At 52.3% G+C, this 19791-nt stretch overlaps 6 protein-coding genes across 6 annotated transcripts; 3 read left to right on the top strand and 3 right to left on the bottom strand.

Moving 5' to 3' along the window:
* Positions 1 to 4867: 4867 nt before the first annotated feature.
* NECHADRAFT_56855 (uncharacterized protein) lies at positions 4868 to 6651 on the top strand. Its single transcript, XM_003049736.1, has one exon. It carries the CDS (start codon positions 5048 to 5050, stop codon positions 6593 to 6595), a length of 1548 nt encoding a protein of 515 aa, XP_003049782.1. The 5' UTR covers positions 4868 to 5047; the 3' UTR covers positions 6596 to 6651.
* NECHADRAFT_89639 (uncharacterized protein) lies at positions 6650 to 7696 on the bottom strand (the record flags this gene model as incomplete). Its single annotated transcript, XM_003049523.1, has 3 exons — positions 6650 to 6674; positions 6780 to 7518; positions 7582 to 7696. The coding sequence occupies 3 exons, from the start codon at positions 7694 to 7696 to the stop codon at positions 6650 to 6652; spliced, it is 879 nt and encodes a 292-aa protein (XP_003049569.1).
* Positions 7697 to 9298: 1602 nt separating this feature from the next.
* Positions 9299 to 10713, top strand: HTA2102 (histone 2A variant). The gene is made up of 3 exons (XM_003049735.1): positions 9299 to 9553; positions 9926 to 10057; positions 10109 to 10713. Exons 1-3 carry the CDS (start codon positions 9443 to 9445, stop codon positions 10295 to 10297), a joined length of 432 nt encoding a protein of 143 aa, XP_003049781.1. The 5' UTR covers positions 9299 to 9442; the 3' UTR covers positions 10298 to 10713.
* A 2777-nt stretch (positions 10714 to 13490) lies between these two features.
* On the top strand, positions 13491 to 14209 carry NECHADRAFT_74091 (uncharacterized protein; the record flags this gene model as incomplete). The annotated part of the gene is made up of 2 exons (XM_003049734.1): positions 13491 to 13592; positions 13649 to 14209. 2 exons carry the CDS (start codon positions 13491 to 13493, stop codon positions 14207 to 14209), a joined length of 663 nt encoding a protein of 220 aa, XP_003049780.1.
* A 195-nt stretch (positions 14210 to 14404) lies between these two features.
* Positions 14405 to 16088, bottom strand: NECHADRAFT_89637 (uncharacterized protein; the record flags this gene model as incomplete). The annotated part of the gene is made up of 4 exons (XM_003049522.1): positions 14405 to 14665; positions 14718 to 15748; positions 15795 to 15922; positions 15973 to 16088. 4 exons carry the CDS (start codon positions 16086 to 16088, stop codon positions 14405 to 14407), a joined length of 1536 nt encoding a protein of 511 aa, XP_003049568.1.
* A 1846-nt stretch (positions 16089 to 17934) lies between these two features.
* NECHADRAFT_89636 (uncharacterized protein) lies at positions 17935 to 18953 on the bottom strand (the record flags this gene model as incomplete). Its single annotated transcript, XM_003049521.1, has 3 exons — positions 17935 to 18501; positions 18612 to 18815; positions 18870 to 18953. The coding sequence occupies 3 exons, from the start codon at positions 18951 to 18953 to the stop codon at positions 17935 to 17937; spliced, it is 855 nt and encodes a 284-aa protein (XP_003049567.1).
* Positions 18954 to 19791: the final 838 nt, after the last annotated feature.

Here is a 19791-nt window from a genome sequence, read left to right as displayed (position 1 = left end):
TAACTCATGGGATTGGATGCTTGGCCGTGTTGTAAAGGCTGCGAGGTACTTTCCGCGTGACGAGTATGCAACGACGACAGCAGCTGAGGTGAGCTCTCAAAGTAGACTCCCTGACAGCCCAGTGCGAGCTTCTCTCCTGGTGGGTCGGGTATAAGATGCTGGCGTGGACACAGACCATCATTGTGTGAGTCTCTTGTGTCGGCTTCAACTAGACTAGATACTTATCTAGGAATATGCGTGTCTAGGAACATCTCTCAATGAATATTATGTTGTGCATATGTTGCCGCTGTGCATCTTGCCTCCCAGATCCCGCGGCACCCATGTTCACTCTCTCTCTCTCACTTCCATGACTTGCGTAAACCATGGACCGACGACTCATTTTTGAGGGGCCCAGACTTTTTAAGCCCATGGCATGGCTTTTTTCGAGAATGACTCTGTTCTACCGTCTGGCCTGACTCGGGAGGACCAGAGGCAGCCCGATTGACTCAGTAACCGTCGACTTCAAGTCCCGTAATGGATGCGGCTTGTTGCACAAGGTTTGACAAACGGTACATGCCCCATTGCCGAGGTGCATATCCAGCTTTAAACCCATGTCCACAAACGACCTCTTTTTGTGATCCTCACCACCACCACCGACGAATACCACACCATAGTAGAGATTCTATAATATTGACGACCGTCCGGTCTGAAACAGGGCCTCAGACTGATCGCAACGGTCGGCCGAGAGGCAGCCTGCACATCGTCTCATATTGAAATGATTGGGTAGCACCGTTCAAGCTGGGCTAAGAAAGGGGTTGAATGAATGGATCGATGGGAAAAGAGTCGAGATTTAACAGTCCCGCTATGCATGCTATTATTACAATTATTCCCCGACCGGGGGAAAAAAAAAGAATTCTTGGCCTCGCTTTTCGAAATCTAAACGATCATCTTGCGTCCGCTCCATCTTGCAGCTTCTGGCCCCCTTTCCCACGCGACCCGGCTTCTTCCCGGTGCTGAACTAGTACAGATTGTACCACGTTCTGTTCGTGTAATTTACACTTGCGCTGGCACTACCTAGCACAAAAGCTTGCATGTGTGGGATGAACCCATTTTCTTCTGCTGTGTTCGCGCGCTCGGGCTTCTCTATTCCATATCGAGATAAATCAATGTCTCTGCTTGCTTTGTTTCTCGAGAGTAGTGAACCTCTGCGTCGGTGCCGGATGGGACAAACACAGGCGAACGACCTTTTGCCGAAACTTCCATTTCCCACACAGGGGGGGAATATGACAAGGAGATGGGGGATTTGCTGTATTTCCAGGGGAGATGCCTCAATTAAAATGCATATTAATGCAAATCGTTCCAGCTCACATCCCGTCCATGTCACGGCCACGTGTATGTAGACGAGGCACACACACACACGGACGGGACACACAGATCCAGGTGCGGCTCGGACTTGACTTGTTCTGGATCTCTCTACTGAATTAAACCCGCTTCGCTTTTTTGCACGGACGTTACTTGAGCCCGTCGATGTTGTATCCGAGCGGATGCAGGGCGACTGACGTGACTTTTTTCCTCTGCAGATTTTAACATTGTGTGTGTCTCTTTGTTGTTGTTCAACAACAAGCCTTCCCGAATGCCAGCAGAGCGGCCCGTCGGACGGGAAGCCAATCATTCATACGCTCAGACTCGGGTTGTACAGTGTGAACTCTCTCGGCTGTGCCTCTAGCTTGGCATTGAGTGGTGGGTTAGAAACAAAAGAAAACATTGGGAGATCCCTATTGCCCGTAACCTAGGAGATGAACGCCCATCTTTTCTGTCTCTGCATTTCTCCAGTTCATATGTGAACCCTCACGTCATTGTCCACAACAAAGCACAAAAAAGATTATCGTCACAACACACACAACTCAGATGATGGATTACTTCGTTGCCCCCTTTTGCTTGTCCAGAATTGCCCCTCTTTCTACACCAAGTCTCCCAAGCCGGGGTGATCCCAACCCGCCCGCCTGGGCCGTCCTTTCAGGGGGCCTGATCTTTCAGGGGGTTCCTCTCCCCGGTCCTTTGGGTCGCCGTTCGTGTCCCATGTCCCAACCGCAAAGGCCAAGGCCCGGCTGGCGGTGGTGGCCCTTGGAAGACCCGGGTCCCTGGAGATTGGCCACCTGGGTTGATGATAGCTAGGAGGAGGGGTCGTTGAAGATGGTAGAGTTACCGGATGAGAGGCGTTGTCATTGTTGCCTCTGTGGTCCTTGTTCCTTGATCCTGTCTGGTTATCCAACGATATTTCTCAGATGGCAGTGGATCGCACTGTGATGAGACAGCTAGAGATCCATCCATCGTATCGTGAAATCCTTCCGGAGTAATAACTGTGACAAGTGATTGACAGAGCCACCGTCATGGTCGTCAATCACCACTCGGCCGGGCCCCCCTCATCCATCATCATCATCTCCTTTTCTCCCCCTCGTCAGTTCAAATTCGAGAAGCCCACTAGCGCGGTACGCCCTATTTCGCCTCGCCCGGGCGTCGTTCCCCTAGAACCGGAGGGTCCCTCTGCTGGAATCCTAGGGAAATCATCAAGCACCCCCCGGCCCAATCTCTTTTTGCGATGGCGCCGCCGGTCGCTCTCGGCAGAGTCACGCGGCCTTGGCGCCCCTGACTTTTGTAAGATGAACTCTTTGTTCGAATTCCACCAGAAGGGTCCGGCAATCGGATGCTATCCGCGTGTTGCTGAGTGGTGTCGCTCAAATTAGAGTCTTGCCCACCACTCTGAGCATCACGGGAGCACGTGTCTTGATAAACCTGGTCAACCGCACCGCAACGCGGTCATGCGACGTCCTTCACAACACCCACCTCTATCAAGTTGACCCAGTTACGCTTCTTTCTTGGATATCTAGGCATCACATCGCACCGGTAGGTCTGCATCCGCCCTGCACATGTAGCAGCAACAGCACCTGCTGAGCCTCTCTCCTGCTTGGCGGGGGATCGACGTCAGCCGCCCCATCCATGCTTTTGAGCCTCACGGCTTGCTTCCAGGACACATTTGCCACCCGAGCTCCGCTTCGAGCAGGTGCTGGGCGAACGCCAGGCACCGACGCCCAAGATCTGCGTGACGCCCAAGCGAAAATCGTCCCCAGAGTGCCAGGCGGCCGGTCATCGACCACGCTGCTCTCTGCAGGCCTCCCGTGTTGCCGCCCTCCCGCTCTTGCATATCCTGCAGGTTCGGCCGTCCGTGACCCTCGCCTCCGCTTCTTGAGGTGTACGGCGATGGGATGTCCGGTGCTCGTCAAGCGACGCCGCCGCTCGGAGCCAGCTGACCCCGCTCCAACCACGATGCCTGGAAGGTCAACTCTGTCCGGATTCTATGCCCAGATGAGCGTCACAAGCTCAGGGGTGAAGACGCCTCAATGACGTCTTTGAGGGGATTTGCGGCAAACACTGTGCCAGCTGCATTCCATTCTTGTCATGGCTGGCCTTGCGAGGTCTTGGACCGCACGTGGCGAGTCAGATTCCTTTCGATCTGGGCAGCGTGCTTCTCAAATACCACATCATGATGAGTGGTTGGCACGGAGATAAGTACGGCCGATGTTTTGAGGAATTGGTACTATGGAACACTACCTGCACTGACGATGCTGGATTCTTGGTGGTTGACTGACCGACTGAGGCGGTGTTGGCCTTCACCGCTCGTTACCATCAGTGCAACCTCGGCTCTGCAACGTACGTCGTCGCCTGTTTGTTGTGTTGTCCTTTGCCCCAACTAAGTGCCTCTTTCTTCAAAACTATGATAGATACATATAGGTGTTCTGGAATTCTCGGGCCTGACAAGCGCTGCAAGGCAACCCTATGTAGTCGGCGGTTACCGAGTTGAGCAAGTGAGCTGACGACTCCTGTCACAAGCCATCGTATGGTAGAGCTCGGGTTGGGCTTCACCGTGCACAGCCTTCTTCACCTGAGGGGTTCTGCCGCGGTAAATTTGCCAGCAAGTTTCGTCGTGGTGACGAGTCAAATTACTGATCGTTCAAGGTCCAATGGGTAAATGGATAAATCGACTGGTATGAAGTAAACCCGCGACGATGGAATGCCTCTCGTTGGCCCGGCCCTTAACCTTAAGCCCATGCTGCAAGACTGTTATTCCCCCAACCGAGCAGACAAAGTTTCGGGTACTGGTAAGCTATCTGCTGGGCTAGGACCGTATTATTCGTATTTAAACCATAAACAGCAGTAGTTTACAATGATGAAGTAGGCAACGAGATTGGATTTTCAACCTAGAGAAGGGAAATTTCAGCCCCGACGGAGACGGCATTGGGAGTTTATGGATATTACTATGGTTAACTCAGCCACCCTGCGCAAATTTGCGTCGGGCAACCGTTAGACGATGAGAAGGAACCGATTCCCTGCAACGGGGACCAATGATATGACGCCTCCTGCAAATAGAACCAACGACAATGCGAGATTCGGACGACGAGGACAGAGCCTCGAGTCTAGAACTGCGTAGACGAGACGTGCAGGTGTTGATCTTTTGAGAATTGGTGTTCCCATTTGCTGCGCATTATGTAGGCTGACGGGCTGTTGGTCGCAGATAGAGAGAGTCGAGTTGTATTATACGAAAAGCATCCGAGGGAGAAGCATCAGCACGCGACAATTCCTCCTCGGATCTACGTCTAGCTCTTATATCGACGAATGACAAGCCGTCTCTGACAACAAAGTGTGGAGGCAAGCTCGGACTTACAGCCTCTCGCACGGCTGGCCGCTTCAGGCAAGTCTCCAGGGGACGGCACAGTCGTGAGTGGCCTCATGTCGCTGCAACGGAAGCTGACGCGGCGCGCCAATACGCGGCGGAGCGTCTTGGCAGGCCTTTTGGAAACCACTTTTTTCTATGATCTTAAGAGATCCAATCCAATCGAGAACATGGGGACTCATCGTCTAGGTAGGCTGCTGCTTATTCCCCTCAGCTGACCCCGGCTTGCTTTTAAACCACCGAGGCCCAGAACTTGATCTTGATCTTGGGGCCTTTGAACTCTTCTTCTGTTACTTGTTCGACAGAAGCTCTGCCCAAGAGGCAGATTGTTGTTGAACCATGTATTTCCCAAAACCATTACTTGCGGTGATATCCGCCATCCTCTTCCTCACCCTCTCCGCCAATGCCAACAAGTTGGAACCCGAAGGAGGCGTCCTACAACTCGTTACGGACGAACCGCGCTTCACCTTTGACTACGAAACCAGGGATCCGCACGAGAAGAACTGGATCGGTCTTTACTACGAGGCAGGCCAAGGCCTGATCCCCAACTGGGGTGAGCAGTACACCAAGAACTCGGTCTCATGGAAATACGCACCCAAACGTAAAGGCAGAGTCACACTCGAGACACAAGGACTCAAGCCCGGTCGATATTCTGCCTTCTTCCACGCCAGGGACAAGTACGTGTGGTTGGCACCGCCGTTTGACGTCTTCATTACCAAGAAGGAGGAGCACAACCTTGAGTTCGTCGTCGATGAGATTACCCTCCCCGATGCCCGTGGAAGTGACTGGTACAGCGCCACGGTCGCTGGTCTGATTCGAGGTGGAAATAAGGGAGTCAAGTTCTACGATGGAACACCATTGCCAAACTGGCTTTGGCTCAGCACCGACGGCACCATCGGTGGCAAGCCGTGGAGGACTTCCAAGGGGGCTGAATTCGTCGTCTGGGCCAAGCGCGGTAACTCGCTAGCATCCCTCAAGGTCAAGATTGGAGTGCGCAGCCGTACTGAAGTCAAGGTGCCTCAATTGAGGGTCATGACTTACAACCTGTGGTTCGGCGGTGGCAAGTTCAAGGACTACCACGACAAGCAGCTGCGGTTCATTGTCAACTCCAAGGCCGACATCATCGGTATTCAAGAGGACGGCGACGGCGAGCGGGCCAAAGCTCTAGCTGAGGCTCTGGGCTGGCACTACTGGGCCAGCAAGGTGAGCCACAGCATCCTCAGCAAATACCCCATCGAGTCCACCTCAGGCAACATCAACAGGTCGGGCGGTGCCCGCATCGAGCTGGACGGCGACTGGCAGACGGTCAACTTCTGGGTCGCCCACCTCAACTACAAGCCCTACGGACCCTACGACTTTTGCTACAGCGGGATGAAGGCCGACAAGGTGATGCAGCGCGAGTACGACAGCGGTCGACCGACGCAGGTTGAGGATACCCTCAAGGCTATGAAGTACGACCTCCGAACCGCCGACATCGAGCCCCTCTTCCTCGTCGGCGACTTTAACGCGCCTTCACACCTCGACTGGACCGACAAGCGCAAGAAGAAGAACTGCGGCCAGGGCAAGTTCAACTGGCCTACGTCGATGAAGCCTACTGAAGCTGGCATGATTGACTCGTACCGTGTGGCGCACCCGGACCCGGACCAGGATGAGGGTATCACGTACGGACCCATAACGCCATGGAACAAGGATTGGGGCAAGGAGGAGCCGCATGAGCGTCTCGACTTTATCTACTACATGGGTGCTGGCCTCGAGGTGGTGGACTCGTGGGTTATGAAGCCTCCCAAGTCGGGTCACCCCCTGGATGAGTGGACGTCGGATCACTCGGCTGTCATGACGTTGTTCAACATTAGCGAGGAGGTTGACATTGGCGACTTGAGGAAGTAAGGGCATGTATATCAGAGATTATGTGATATGAAATTTAGCAAGTTATTTACAAGTTCAAAAGTAAAGTAATGTCCGTGTTCTATTGTGCCAGTGTGAATAATTGATCATGAAGTGGAGGACGGTGAAGTTATTGTTGTGAAACTCTAGTTGCAAATCTATGGTAATGCAGTGAAAGCCGACTTACACCTGCGCAGGTTCGACAGCCCCCTTGACAACCTCATCCAGATCCTCCTGCTGGAGCCCAAACCGTTCCATGTCAACCACTTTGTGGTTATAGTTTCCTCCGAGTCTCTCCCGAAGCAGCAAAGACGACAGCTTCTCAAGGGCAGCCATCATATCCCCCTTCTGGAGCCTCTCGTCACACTCTCTCCCAAACTCGTAAATATCCTTCTCCTTGATCTCCCAATCCGCATCAGTAGTCCCAGTAACACGCTGCACGCTCTCGAACATCTCCCTCTGTGAGATAAAGAAGGAGCTGACGTAGAACGGCTTATTCTTGTACGCAGAGAGCTCCTCCTCGGGTCGGCTAAGGAGCTCAGCCACAGCAGCGCCGACACGCTTGAGGGTCGACGTGTTAGCCTTGATGCTGCCGCCGTTCCAGATCTCGGCCTTGCGCTCCTTGACATTGATGCCCCAGCAGTTCATCTTGAGGGACCAGTCGAACCAGAGGTTGTTGACCACGGCGATCCAGCTGCTAACTCCAAGCTGCTCCACGAGGTCTCGCAAGGCTTTCTTCCCCGATATGATGGGTTGCTCGCGGGTCAAGTCCAGAGCTTCAATGTCGGTGCCGAATTCCGTGGGGAGGATGTATGGCACGCCTGCTTTGGCCGCGGCGCGGATGAACGATTCCTGGACGCCCATGGCCATGGGGTTGAGCTGTAGGATGAGAACATCCTGGCCTTTGAGGGAAGAGACGAGGAAGTCTTCGTTCTAGTAGTCACCCTTGAGGACCGTGACGGTCTCGGGGAATGTGGCAGACGAGTCACTGCGGGAGATGGCCGTGATGGTGTGGATGTTCTTGTCGAGGAGGGAGGTCAAGGTGCGAGAGCCAACCGTGCCAGTTCCGCCGACAATGGCAATCTTGCGAGCCTGAAGAGACATTTTGGTGATGTTTGGAAGTAATTTTGTTGTTTATTATGATAGTAGTTGTGATGATGGTTGTGTTGTTGGTTGTAAGACTGGTTGTTGGTGTAAGTGAATAAGTGACATTGAACACCAACAAGCCGATGGGAGACGACCTTCTTATACCTCCAAAGCTCTCCATTATGGAGAAAACTCATCAATTAAATCTCATAATCACAAAGATTAAGTCCGTATCAACTCGGTATACAGGTCCGTATCATTCAAGTCCGTCTTCAAGTTGGAGAGATTCGCCCGAAGGATTCGCTAATTCGGCCGCATTATCGTCCGCTTCGGACGAGTACGACATTGTCCCCCTGTCTGCATTCCATTCAAATTTAATTCACTTGGATTACCCGCATATTACCAATGCAGCGTAAATAGAAAGTAGTCATTTGGGGATTGTGAAAGGTGTTTCTTACCATGATGCAGCCTTCATGTTATGGGTAGAATTGAATAGGTCCACCGGGGTAGGCAGCAAAAATGGTATGGTCAAAGCATCCGAACGTTTATATGTAAGTAGAGAAACATTAAGGTTTTCATGTACTACATTCTTTGGGGTGGCAATACGGGAAACGCATGATTGGTGCACCAAAGTCGACAAATTATTTGGGTAACAGAGGTTGGCGATTGATTGGAATGTAAAGCAGAAGACGGACCATTGGTCGTGAAAGGCAATTAGACAAACCTTTCACAACTTATCCATTAGTAGCTTCATGTTATCTTGGGTGAATAGAAATATACTTATTTATAGAATTATCTCTCATTTTCAGTTTAAAGCATAAACCTGTTGAGCCAAGTTTGACTCTACCTCGATTGTGTCTTCATTGGTGTTTCGTCCAGGTCCCCTGCATGGAAAATGCTCGGCTAACGGCAGCCACTGCAGCCACGCATCAGCCACAGCGGGACACGATCGTCTCCAAAGTCGAGCCGCCTTGGTTTCAACTGTCGCCGACAACGACATCCAATATCAACCATCGAGCAGCCGTGTGCACTCTCGCCTGACAGAAAACCACCAGCTGCCACGTCTGTCTCGGGAAGCATCCCAGTACATGCTTCGGCAAGCATGACTGCAAGTAGGATTACCTGGGCAAGTCGTAGCCGTCGATATGCGGCGGCCCGTCGCGGGCGTACAGCAATCAGACTGCCGCTTGTCCAAAGGTGAGCCCGAGTATGTACCAACACAGCTCCTCCGCCAGGCATCCTGGAAACTTGGAAGAAGTCTCTTGCAAGTCTGCACCCTTTCCTTTTTCCACTTTTATCCTTTTTGGCGACTCTCACGCACTGGAAGACGACGTTTGACAGTCGCGATATCACACGTCCTCTTTCTCTCAGCCTCGGTGGTGGCCCAGCTTCCACCTCGGGTTTACTTCGGGCCCAGCAACCAATGCCAAGCGTTTGTCCTTGTTTGGCAAGTGCTGTCTAGCCTAGCAGGCAGGTGCGGGACAGTGGTGCTCGAAAGCTACAGACAAGGTACCTCAGGCAAGTACCTTCTCACAGACAGATCTCCCTCGCCCAGACTGGCAAGGCAAAGCAGAGCCTGAGCAACAACATCAGCAGCACCCGCTAAATTTCTGCCACCACGATCCCTCGATCCCGCGTTTCCCACCATCAACAACATCCCACGACGACTCGACCGATCAGAAACCGCGTTCGAATCCGCATCCTTCCATCAACCGTTTTTTCCCAAATTTTATTCCCGATTTTTTTTACGCGACCTCTCCAACAATGGCGGGCGGAAAGGGAAAGTCTTCTGGTGGAAAGAGCTCCGGCGGCAAGACGAGTGCTGCCGAGGGCTCCAAGAAGCAGCAGAGCCACTCTGCTCGCGCCGGTCTTCAGGTGAGTTTTGGACACGATATCAACCAGAGGAGGATGGCCTTGTTTCGACCATCGATTTGCGCGCATCCCAAGTCCCGCATACCACGCATATCAAGTTTCACGATCCGCCTTTCGACGCGTCGACCATCTCCGCACGGCAAGAAAAACCTTTTCACGACGACGGCGCATTCATTTGTCGACTCTGCCGCCGTGCCTGCACCTATGCGACGGGTCAACGAGGGGCTGCCGATGTTCTGGGACGGATAGCGACATTGCTCGCGTGCGGAGCTGATGCGGGACACCGGGATGCGCAAGCAAAGACGAGTCGGTGTGCGAGGCTGCATCGCGCACTCTGGAATTCATCCGGGAGTTTACTGACAGCGCGTCTCCCAGTTCCCTTGTGGTCGTGTCAAGCGTTTCCTCAAGCAAAACACTCAGAACAAGATGCGCGTGGGAGCAAAGGCTGCCGTGTACGTCACTGCTGTTCTCGAGTATCTGACAGCTGAAGTCCTAGAGCTGGCAGGCGTAAGTTTTCTGAGTCAGTGCCTAATGCACAAACTAACATTTCCATGACAGAATGCTGCCAAGGACCTCAAGGTCAAGCGTATCACGCCCCGCCACCTCCAGCTTGCCATCCGTGGTGACGAAGAGCTCGACACCTTGATCCGCGCGACGATTGCATACGGTGGTGTGCTGCCACACATCAACCGCGCACTCCTGCTCAAGGTGGAGCAGAAGAAGAAGGCCAAGGCGCTCGAGGGTTAAGACGACGACTTGATCGATCCGGGATTGGTTTTTGCTTTGCTTGCTTGCTTGGGTCTTGTGGAATGCTGGTTTATGGGACGGTAATGCAGAAATGCTTTGATTCGAATTCGAAGAGGCGCCGCAAGATGGACGAATGCCGGCACGACAACGACAACGACGACGGCTTGGATAGCCGATGGAAGGTGCTTGCCCTCTGAAAAGGCACACGTGGAGTCTTGGCGTCAACTTACGAGAAGCCGGCGCCGATGATGAAAAGGCCCACGCCATGACGGGTCGCTGTGTGCCATTTTGGCAGCGAGAGCCGTGTACAGCAGCTGTGCGTACGCCTCGGCGTGGTGTATGAGATGAGGCATGGACCGTTGTGCTGATGGACTGGATTAGGTAGACACGGAGAATACGAGTTCCTGGTTGAGTCGAGTCAAGTCGAGTCAGGTCACGGAGACGGTGAAGAGTTACGAGGTTGGAGTGCAATTGTCAATTCGCTGTATGATTGAGGTTTGTCAACTATTAATGAAATCCCGCTGTATCCCCTCTCAAATGACCTTGTAGCTACTGTCATGCTTCATGTTCTTCCTTGCTAAACGAATCTCACTCTCTTTGCTCGGTGAGATTTCTGGTTCTCGTCAGTTATAACTATGGTAGGAATCGTTGTTTGACCCACCCCATAGGCGTTGATAATCTCGTCATCGTCATCAATACTCTCTGGGCTCGTCATGGAGATATCTCCTTCGATGTCCATCTCCAGCTCTGGTAGGAGGCGGCACAGGGGGGACTTTGGTTCGTCGCCTTCACACGGCGGCCTCACCCCTCCCACAACTTGGCCTCCGGGGCAATAGAGACCCAAGACCGTTCGCGTATGCACAGCCCACCGCTCTCGATGGCATTGGCTAGGATAGTCACAGTCCTTCTCGCACGAGTATGTCGCGTTTATGAATTTTGCTCTTCTCTCCTCTGTAATTTCGATCCTTCGCTTCCTCTCGAGTTGCCTCATCAAGGCTCTGCGCTCCTTGCTCACAGAGCCCTCAAGTTCTTTTCCAGTTCGGCGCTTCCAACCGTGCGGATCTTTTTCGTATGCGCCTCGGAATCGACGCCAGTCGTTGTACGTGGTCCAATACTCATCGTAAAAGGAGCCAAGCGGGATCATTTTGTTCATGTTGATACGACGGCGGCGAGCCTTGGGGGACGACATAGATTTCCCAATGCAGACCGTCGCCGTGCATTCGAGACACCGGCGGGTGACGGAGATGCTGTAGTTGGTGTTGCAGCGCTCGCAGTGCCAGTACCATAGGGGAGAGGAGTTAAAGGGGGGAGTAGGGGATGGAATCGGCGTTGTGCTGGTCATGATGATGCTTTTGGTGATGTAGACGAAAAAGGCCTTTGAAGCTATGTTGGGTAGCAATGCAGGAAATTGTTCAGATTCGGTGAGGGAGTAGTTTATCTATTATCGTTTGGAGCGTTGATGGCTGAGGATGTGCCTGAACAAACGAGTGAAAGGACTCCCATGAGCATTGTCGATTTCGGTACTTTACTTTGTTTCCGGGACTTTGTTTGGTAACAAGGAGCGCACTTCCTTGATTGGAAGAGGAGTGCTTAGAACAAGGACGAAAAGCTGTGTTGTTCTAAATAAGAGATACGTTTGAGTCGGGGAGTGTGCTTTGGTCGGGTGCTGGTCGAGGTGAGGTTGGCACTGGGTCGTCACTGCTCAGCCATGTTTTTTTTTTTTTTTGGTTGTGACGTCTTGACGAAGGAGCACATGGACTCAAGGGGAAAGGACACAAAATGTGATCTTTATTCATTTTGCAAGTCTGGAGTTTAGGCAGTGTGGTTTGCTTCAGTAGTTGCATCGGAAAGCACAACGAGGTCGAAGAAACTCGGGCTGCATGCAACAAGATCAGTAGGCTCACGGTTGGACTTTTGAGGTCATCTTGAATTCTACTGCATCCTGTTCCTGCGAACCATCGATGCCCACAAAGAAACGTACGAAGGTAACGTAGATGAATGTGCAGCACACGCACTCAATGTCGTGGGTCAAGTGGGCTGCCATGATTTGAAGGCTGGAGCACGGAGTCTTTGAAGCGTTTGCGTGGCACGTTGATTCTTTCATCTCGAGGCTGCTTTAAGACGGCTCGGCCGAGAAATTATTAGGTGGCTCGCTGCTTAACAATGGCGAGCGAGTTTCTAGACAAAGCCCTTGTTATGGAGGGCATTTTGCTGGACGTCAAAGGCGGTTTTTTTAGCAGCATGAACCTTTCATTCACGAGTGTAAAGTCTCGGTTTTGACTAGTAAATATATGCCTTCTGTTGGGTGATTTTTAATTTCACGGTCTTTAGCCTCCCTTTTGAGTGGTGTGTTCTTGTGTAGTTAGATGCCTCAACCTCGAGCCTCGACCACGGGTTCCCGTACATCTTGGCGTGTTTTGGAAGAGCTTGCCTTGCTCAAATAGAAATGCTGTTATTTTGAGGTTTTTGAGTGACCGCGCATAGAATTCAAGTGGTTCCATTGTTCCCCAAGTTGAATCTGGTTGCACTAGACAGCCACGATTATTTACTCCCGCTACGGTTATCTTGAAGTCATCAAACATAATCTCAGAGGCATCGTTTTTACAACCATCTCTACTGAAGTCAATTTCAACCATTCTCTATCATCGCATAGTAGTTATGAAGCCTTTCAGTCTCCAAGCGCGGTTACAGTTTGACACTCATGGATCCCTAGATATATATCTATATCTATGTATAGGGTATCTCTCTATAATCCCAAGATATTCTTCCGAAGCTCTCAACTCAACAACGACGAGACCCTTTCTTTTCAGGTAATGACAAGCGACCAATTAAGCTCTGTAAACGTAGGCCCTCTATGCTAATATCAGAGACCCCTCCCTTATGTGAAGCCATCGCCAATTTGGGGGAGAAGGCCATGTTCGCCTCGAGAGTATCCAGTGATCAAACGGGAATCATCAGCGCAAACGCAACAGCACAAAGTGTTCCATTATCACAAAAATGTTCTTGATGGAGTCTTAATTGAAATTTTCGCCGATACAGCTCATTGTCTCTATTCAGCATCCACTGTCAACATTCGTTGACCAACGCTTCATCTTCACGACAATGGCATTCAAACGCCCTCGAACAGCATTAAGCTTCTGTGACATGTTCCATCCCAAATACATTTCTCATCTTCATCTTGTTCTCTCACAAGATGTCATCCCAACCAAGCTCCTCCAAGCCTGAGGGAGTTTCCAAGTGTCGATACACCACGTCGGCCCTTTCCAAGGGTACCGCAACCTTGCAAGAGGGGATCGTAAGTATGTCTCCTTTGAAAAGGAATTATATTGGCTGACTATTTCTGCGTATTAGACTCGAGGAACAATGGCGGACGACGAAAACAACAAGACGCAGGCTGAAGAAGATCGCCTTCTGATGCCACCTCCCCCTCGGCCCGCCGCTCGTCAAACCCGATCCTCTCCCCAGAAAGGGTCTCCCCAGAAAGGGTCTCCTCGAAAGACTACCGAATTTACCATGACACTTCGATCTCAAAAGAAGAAGAACAAGAACAAGGACAAGCCCGGGTCTGTCGCTGCCTCTACCGACACCACCACCGGCACCGACGCCACGGAGGCCAACGACAACGCCGACAGCGAGAAGCCAGAGGATGGCACCAAGGAGTCAGAGGACGACACCAAGGAGCAGGAGGATGACCTTCCTCCCATCAAACCCCTCACCGAGCAGGAACGTCTGCTTCTTCCTGGCATCCGCATCAACGACCCAGTGCCCGACCCCACCTGGCTCTTTGAGACCATGACCCCCGAGGAGGCAGAGCTCTGGCGCGAGTTGGCGCCTCAGGCGGGTGATCGTATGTTGACTGTCGACGAGGTTGACAAGCTTTGCGATGAGTTTTACAAAGAGTCGCGAGAGTAATCCTGATTAGTCTTTGTGAGCCTAGCAAGGGACGGAAGCTGGTTCATGTCATCATCAGGCACAGGGGGAACAAAGGATCAGGAGTGGATATCAGTCCATTCTTCATGACATGCCGCTAGCATTATCCAACAAGATAACAAAGACAGGGCTTCAAAGAGCCGCCAACAAAACTCGTATCAATCTCATGCTTTGTCCTTACAGTCGCCATCGGTGACCAGGGTGCTTCCAGTCCAGGTTCGCAATCTCCTCAGGGCTCTTGCCAGCCAGTTCCTGCTCAACATTTCGCTTGTCTCGTCGGCTGTTATCCCATTTCATCCACAGATAGCCACTGATGCTCAGAAGAAAGATCATGCATCCGCAGGCCAAGTTAAGGCCGTTGCCAGTAGGGAAGTGAGGGGCATCCTTGACGAGATAGGACCAAGTAGCAATAAGACCTCCAATGTTGCCAAACATGACCTATATGATGTTAGTATTCAACGATTTTATAAAGGCAATCCTGAAAACTCACGTTTAGACCAATAGCACTGCTTCGAGCAGTGTCGCTCACCACGTTGGCACTGATATGGGCATTGGTCATGGTTCCCAGCACCATGCAAGTGCTCGCAATCATGAAGCAAGCGCCATACCGAACCTCAGCCACCTTCGATCCAAGGAACATGGCGTAACCGGCAATGACCGTCGGCGCTGAAAGAATGATGAAAATCTGGCGCTTGTCGAGGTACCAACTGAGAGCCGGGAAAGCAACAGCAAAGAAAGCACCGACTGCGTACGGCGGCACACTGTAGAGCTGCTTCTGGACGGTGCTGTAGTCGGGGTAGATGGTGCCAACAATGGTCGGGAGGAAGAAGGCGAGACCCTGGACAGTGATGTTGTTGAAGAGGAAGATAAAGGCAATCTGGACCGTGATTGGGTTGGAAATACCGCGCCAGAGCTTGACCCGGTCGATGCCATCAACGACTTCGGTCTGAGCCAGACGCTCCGACTTGACTCGAGCAATGCACAGCTCCTTCTCCTCCTGAGTCAGCCACCGAGCCGTCTCGGGTCGATCAGTCAGGGAGAAAAAGGCGATGAGACTGAGGCCAACGGTGATGATGCCTTCGATCGCAAAGATCATGCGCCAGTGGTGGAGGCTGCCAAAGTGATCAAGCTTCAGGATTCCACTAGCGAGGAGACCTCCAAAGGCACCAGCGAGAGGAGCCATGACCATGTAAAGCGACAGACGGAACGTCAACTCGGCGCGCTTATACCAGCGGGACAGATAATAGGCGATTCCCGGAAGCATACCAGCCTCAAAGATACCCAGGAGAAATCGTACACCGCAGATGGCGGCCTGAGTCTTGACGAAGGCGGTGGCGATACTGACGATGCCGAAGAGGAGCGATGTGAGAGGGAGGAACCAGCCAGGGCCCATCCACTTGCAAGTAACGGTGGCGGGGATTTCAAAGAGGATATATGAGATGTAAAAGACAGAGAGGATCTTGTTGTAGTCGTAGCCCTCGAGCTTGAGATCCTCAGTGAGTCCGGCGATACGCGCGTTGCCTGAGAGGTCAGACTCTACAATCACAGAATGAGTTGAGTGACTCACCGATATTCGCTCGGTCGATGAAGCAGAAGAGGTAGAGAACCGAGACAGTCGGCACGGTCATCAAGTCCAGCTTCCATCGTAGTTTGCGCTCGGCGACGGGGTCGAACTGGACAAGTGAGTTGCCGTAGCTGATATATTCATTAGCAGGAACACCAGGAGACTCGCCAATTCAACTCACGCATCAGTAGCTGCGTGACCGTGTCCGGCAGCATCGTGAACAGTACCAGCGGTGTACTTGACATTCTCAGTCTGGTCGTCGAGACCCTTCTCCTGATCCCTGTCGGAGTTGGTCATGATGGGCTGCAGCGAGACTGAGAGGAAAGAATTGGACTCTGGCGACAGAGGGATGACCCTGAACCGGTGAGTCTTGGGAGCAAAACTCGGGGGTAGAAGTGGAGGTTGAGTGTCCAAGTGTTTGTCGAGTTGCAGATCTATCCAAGTGGGAGGAGCAGACAGGGTCCTTCAAATAAAAAACAGGCCGGCGCCCCGATAGCAGCTTTCGGCCCTCGGTCTACCGTCTTGGGATTAAACCCCAGTCGATTCTCGAGTCGATATGTCGTTCCCCTCACGGCAGAACTAACGAAAGCATTGTGGTTGCGACTTTGATTCACCCCCAGTCCAGCCCTGGTGCGTCTGAGTTTTCCCAATCTCGCCGTTAGCTTCGCTTGGCTCCCCTCCCCTTGTCGTGGGGACCCTCACACTCCACCAGGGTTTGTCTGGCTCCCCCGCAAATTCGATCTATCCGGGCCACAAGTGGCTTCATCCGCTGAGAGATGAGGGAGCGTCTGAGGATTATATTGGGGCTGGGCTGGCGTCACATCTGTCCCCCCTAAAGGTTTCCCCCCCGGGCGTTTTCTTGGTTCACGGCATCTCCCTCGGGGCCGTCGATCTGAGCTGGGCGTCGACAGGGACGCTGGCTCTCCACCATGTGACGGGGGGAGGGATTGGTTGACTCGGGGATATGGACGCGCGTGTGGTGTGGGTTCTCAAGAATGAGACGACGCATGTGTTGCCATGTCGCAGTTGATATTTGCTGTTTGTGCACACTGCAGCCAGACGGAAAGAGCTCGTTCGTGCCTTGCTTCTTGACAGCAGTTCCTTCATAACCGAGTCAGTCCAAATCAAGGGATGACCGGCAAGGTTCCATGGCACCAAGGCCTAGCCACAGTCTGGCCTTTGGTAGGGTTGGACTGGATGCGGGGAAAGTGTTGGAGATGAAATGGATGGATGACAGATGATGATGGCATCCAAGGTTCTGAAAATTGTTTAGCCACAGACTGCGGTAGCCACGTGGATTAAGCTTAAGCGCAGGAACTACCCAGCCAACCTCTTTCCCCGCGCGAAAAGTACTGTCGCTCTCCAGCAAATTAAAGCCGCGAAAAATGTACCTCACCTTCTCCAGGAAGGTACATCGACTCCAACTTCTCTTGCCTCTCTCCTCTCCTCTTTGACAGCTCCGAACAGAGGTGCCCACATTCGGCTCCGTGTCCGCTCCGGCATCCGGGGCCGGGTAGCGCATAGCCAACAAACAACAGGCTTTCCCCAGGTTTTTTTCCCTCATCCCGCATTCCAATCTGTCCACAAAAACAAGGACGATTAGAAATCTCCCTCGCTAATGAGATTGAATTCCCTGTACCCCAGATTTCTGGGGTAATTCGGCCAGATTCTGGAGCGCCCTGAAGGAGTCGGGGGTGGGCGCTTGAGGGGCCGTGGTCCGTGCCAAGAAACGGTTCGGCAGTTGGAGTCGGCAACGTGGACCTCTCTTCTCTTTTCTCGGACATTTCACGGTGCGCTTCATGCAATGTTCCTCTGGGGCCCCGGATGTTGCTCTGATATGGCAAGACGTGCTTGCTAGTGGCAATGGCTTGGCCTAAGCAGCTCCATTATACCCCAGTTGATGACACTCATAACTCGGCATCGTCGTGATGCTCAGAGTATCGTCCCAGATTCATAGTTGACACACCATCATCGCCACTTTGACTCTTCGGCTGTTGCAGTCGGCTGCTATTCATATCGTCGAGTACAGTTCTAACTCGTCTATGCACTTGATGCCATCTACCAGTCTACCTTGAATCTAACCCCGTCATACAGTTACAGTACACTTCGTCTATCTCTCATCTGTCGTCCCCTGTCCTCGTCCTCACCACACCCCTGGAATCACTGCCCACTTCTTTCCCACCTTGTCCTCCCCAAACCTCTCCAAGTACCAACGCTTCCCCCTCACCGCTCGCGGCAACATGGCAAATATCTCATTGATGAGGAACGCCCTCGCTGGAGCGCACCCCCATCCGGCTGCCATCCAGAACCCAGCCCACTCCACCCATTCGCACAGGTAATGCGGGTACAGCATATACCTAAACAAACCCGCCTGCGGGATCTGATAGTGCTTCTCCACGTTCGCCTTGGCCTCGTCGCGCTGAGCCCGTTGGGCCTCCCTTCGGCGGATCTCTCGGAGTTCCTCATCGTGAAAGAAGTTGCCCGACAGTCCAAGATAGAAGATGAGGATGCCAGCTGAGAACTGGAGGATGGACGACTGCGAGGCCCATGCTTCCTCAGTGGTTGGGCCGTAGGCAGCAAGCCAGGAGCCCAGACAAGTTGCGTTGAAGATCTGAAAGCTGACCCCAAGCAGCCACACCGCGATGTGAAGTGGTGACATGGATGGTTGGAGATAGGGGAACATGACGGCGCGGTAAGAGTAGTGGATTACCTGCGTGTTGCGTTAGCTATCCCCTCATAAGGCGCCACTGCACGATCCCGAGGTCCCAAGCTAGCTTCGGCTCCCCTTAACGGCAACGGCAACGGGCACGGGTAACTTACAAACAAGCCCGCAAGCACCTTATTCTGCCAAGGTAGATCATCAATGCTGTGCTGCTCAGGAAGGGTCTTCATGAGGTACAACAACGTCAGGAAGCCTGGGGCCTCCATGGTCAACCAGCCTATGCGGCCTGGGAGGTTCAGGCGGCTGGCCACCGATGTCTTGCCCATGCCATACCATTTGGTAAGCCATTGGATTGAACCGACCTATGGGTATTGTCAGAACATGTGCGGTGCAGGAGCACGTGCTGTGCCACTCACAATCGGATAAGAGATTTGCCAGATTTTGAGGATGAGGTCGTAATGCTCCCGGGTGGGTGGCAGCCACCCTTCAACGATGGCCATATTGACAGTCAATGGGAGCCGACACTGCAGCTGTACAGGAAACAAGAGTTTTGGTACAGAATTCAGACGCCTTGAAGTTGTTAGGTTAAGAAATTCCAGCTGATGAGAAATGTGTTGTGTGGTCAATGACACTGTGATCTTTTGTCAAAGCATCCATGATGTCAAGCGACTGGCTGCTGGGCGACGTCTATTTTGACGACTGTCACCGCCTGCCTGATTTAGCGGGAGAGTCGAGCGCTCTTGGATTCCGTCAAGCTGCTTGCTCATTGTAATGATTTTTATTGATTAGAACAAAATGAATTAATTTGATCTCAATAATAGTTCCAAGTCTTGGTCGCTATGAAGTGAAATGTGGTGGTGGTCACCTTGCATATGGGCGCAGATCCCTTCCTTCGGTCACACGACCTCAGTCGCCGTAACACTTCTCAGAACTTCACAACTGTTTTCACCATGTATAACTGATCGAATGAATTCTTTTCTGTTAACTTGTAGGCAATTTCTATTAATGGTTCCTATTGTCTCTTTTTTGGCCTGTGTCATGAGCTCGATTCGCAGTATCGTCCACATCACTGGAGATAGAATCTTGGCTCAGCACAACAAGAATACAGCCAAGGCATATATCTTGTTTTATTCAGCCCTTTTCAGATTTGCTGATGAATACAAAATTAATGACGATATCCATTATCCTTTTCTCGTGCGATTGCCGCAAATGTCCACCTACAAGCCGTCAGACCCTCCCGGCAACCCCCAACCTTTATAGTCAAGAATCTTAGCTGCTCTTTGCAATGGGGTACGTCGGTTCGCTTATACATGGTCCTGCTTGCCACATCCCGAGTTC

The sequence above is a fragment of the Fusarium vanettenii genome (assembly GCF_000151355.1).
Source record: "Fusarium vanettenii 77-13-4 chromosome 1 genomic scaffold NECHAsca_8_chr1_1_0, whole genome shotgun sequence".
NCBI lineage: Eukaryota > Fungi > Ascomycota > Sordariomycetes > Hypocreales > Nectriaceae > Fusarium > Fusarium vanettenii.
The sequence above is the reverse complement of the archived record's forward strand: the minus strand, read 5'-3'. Positions and strand labels throughout refer to the sequence as shown.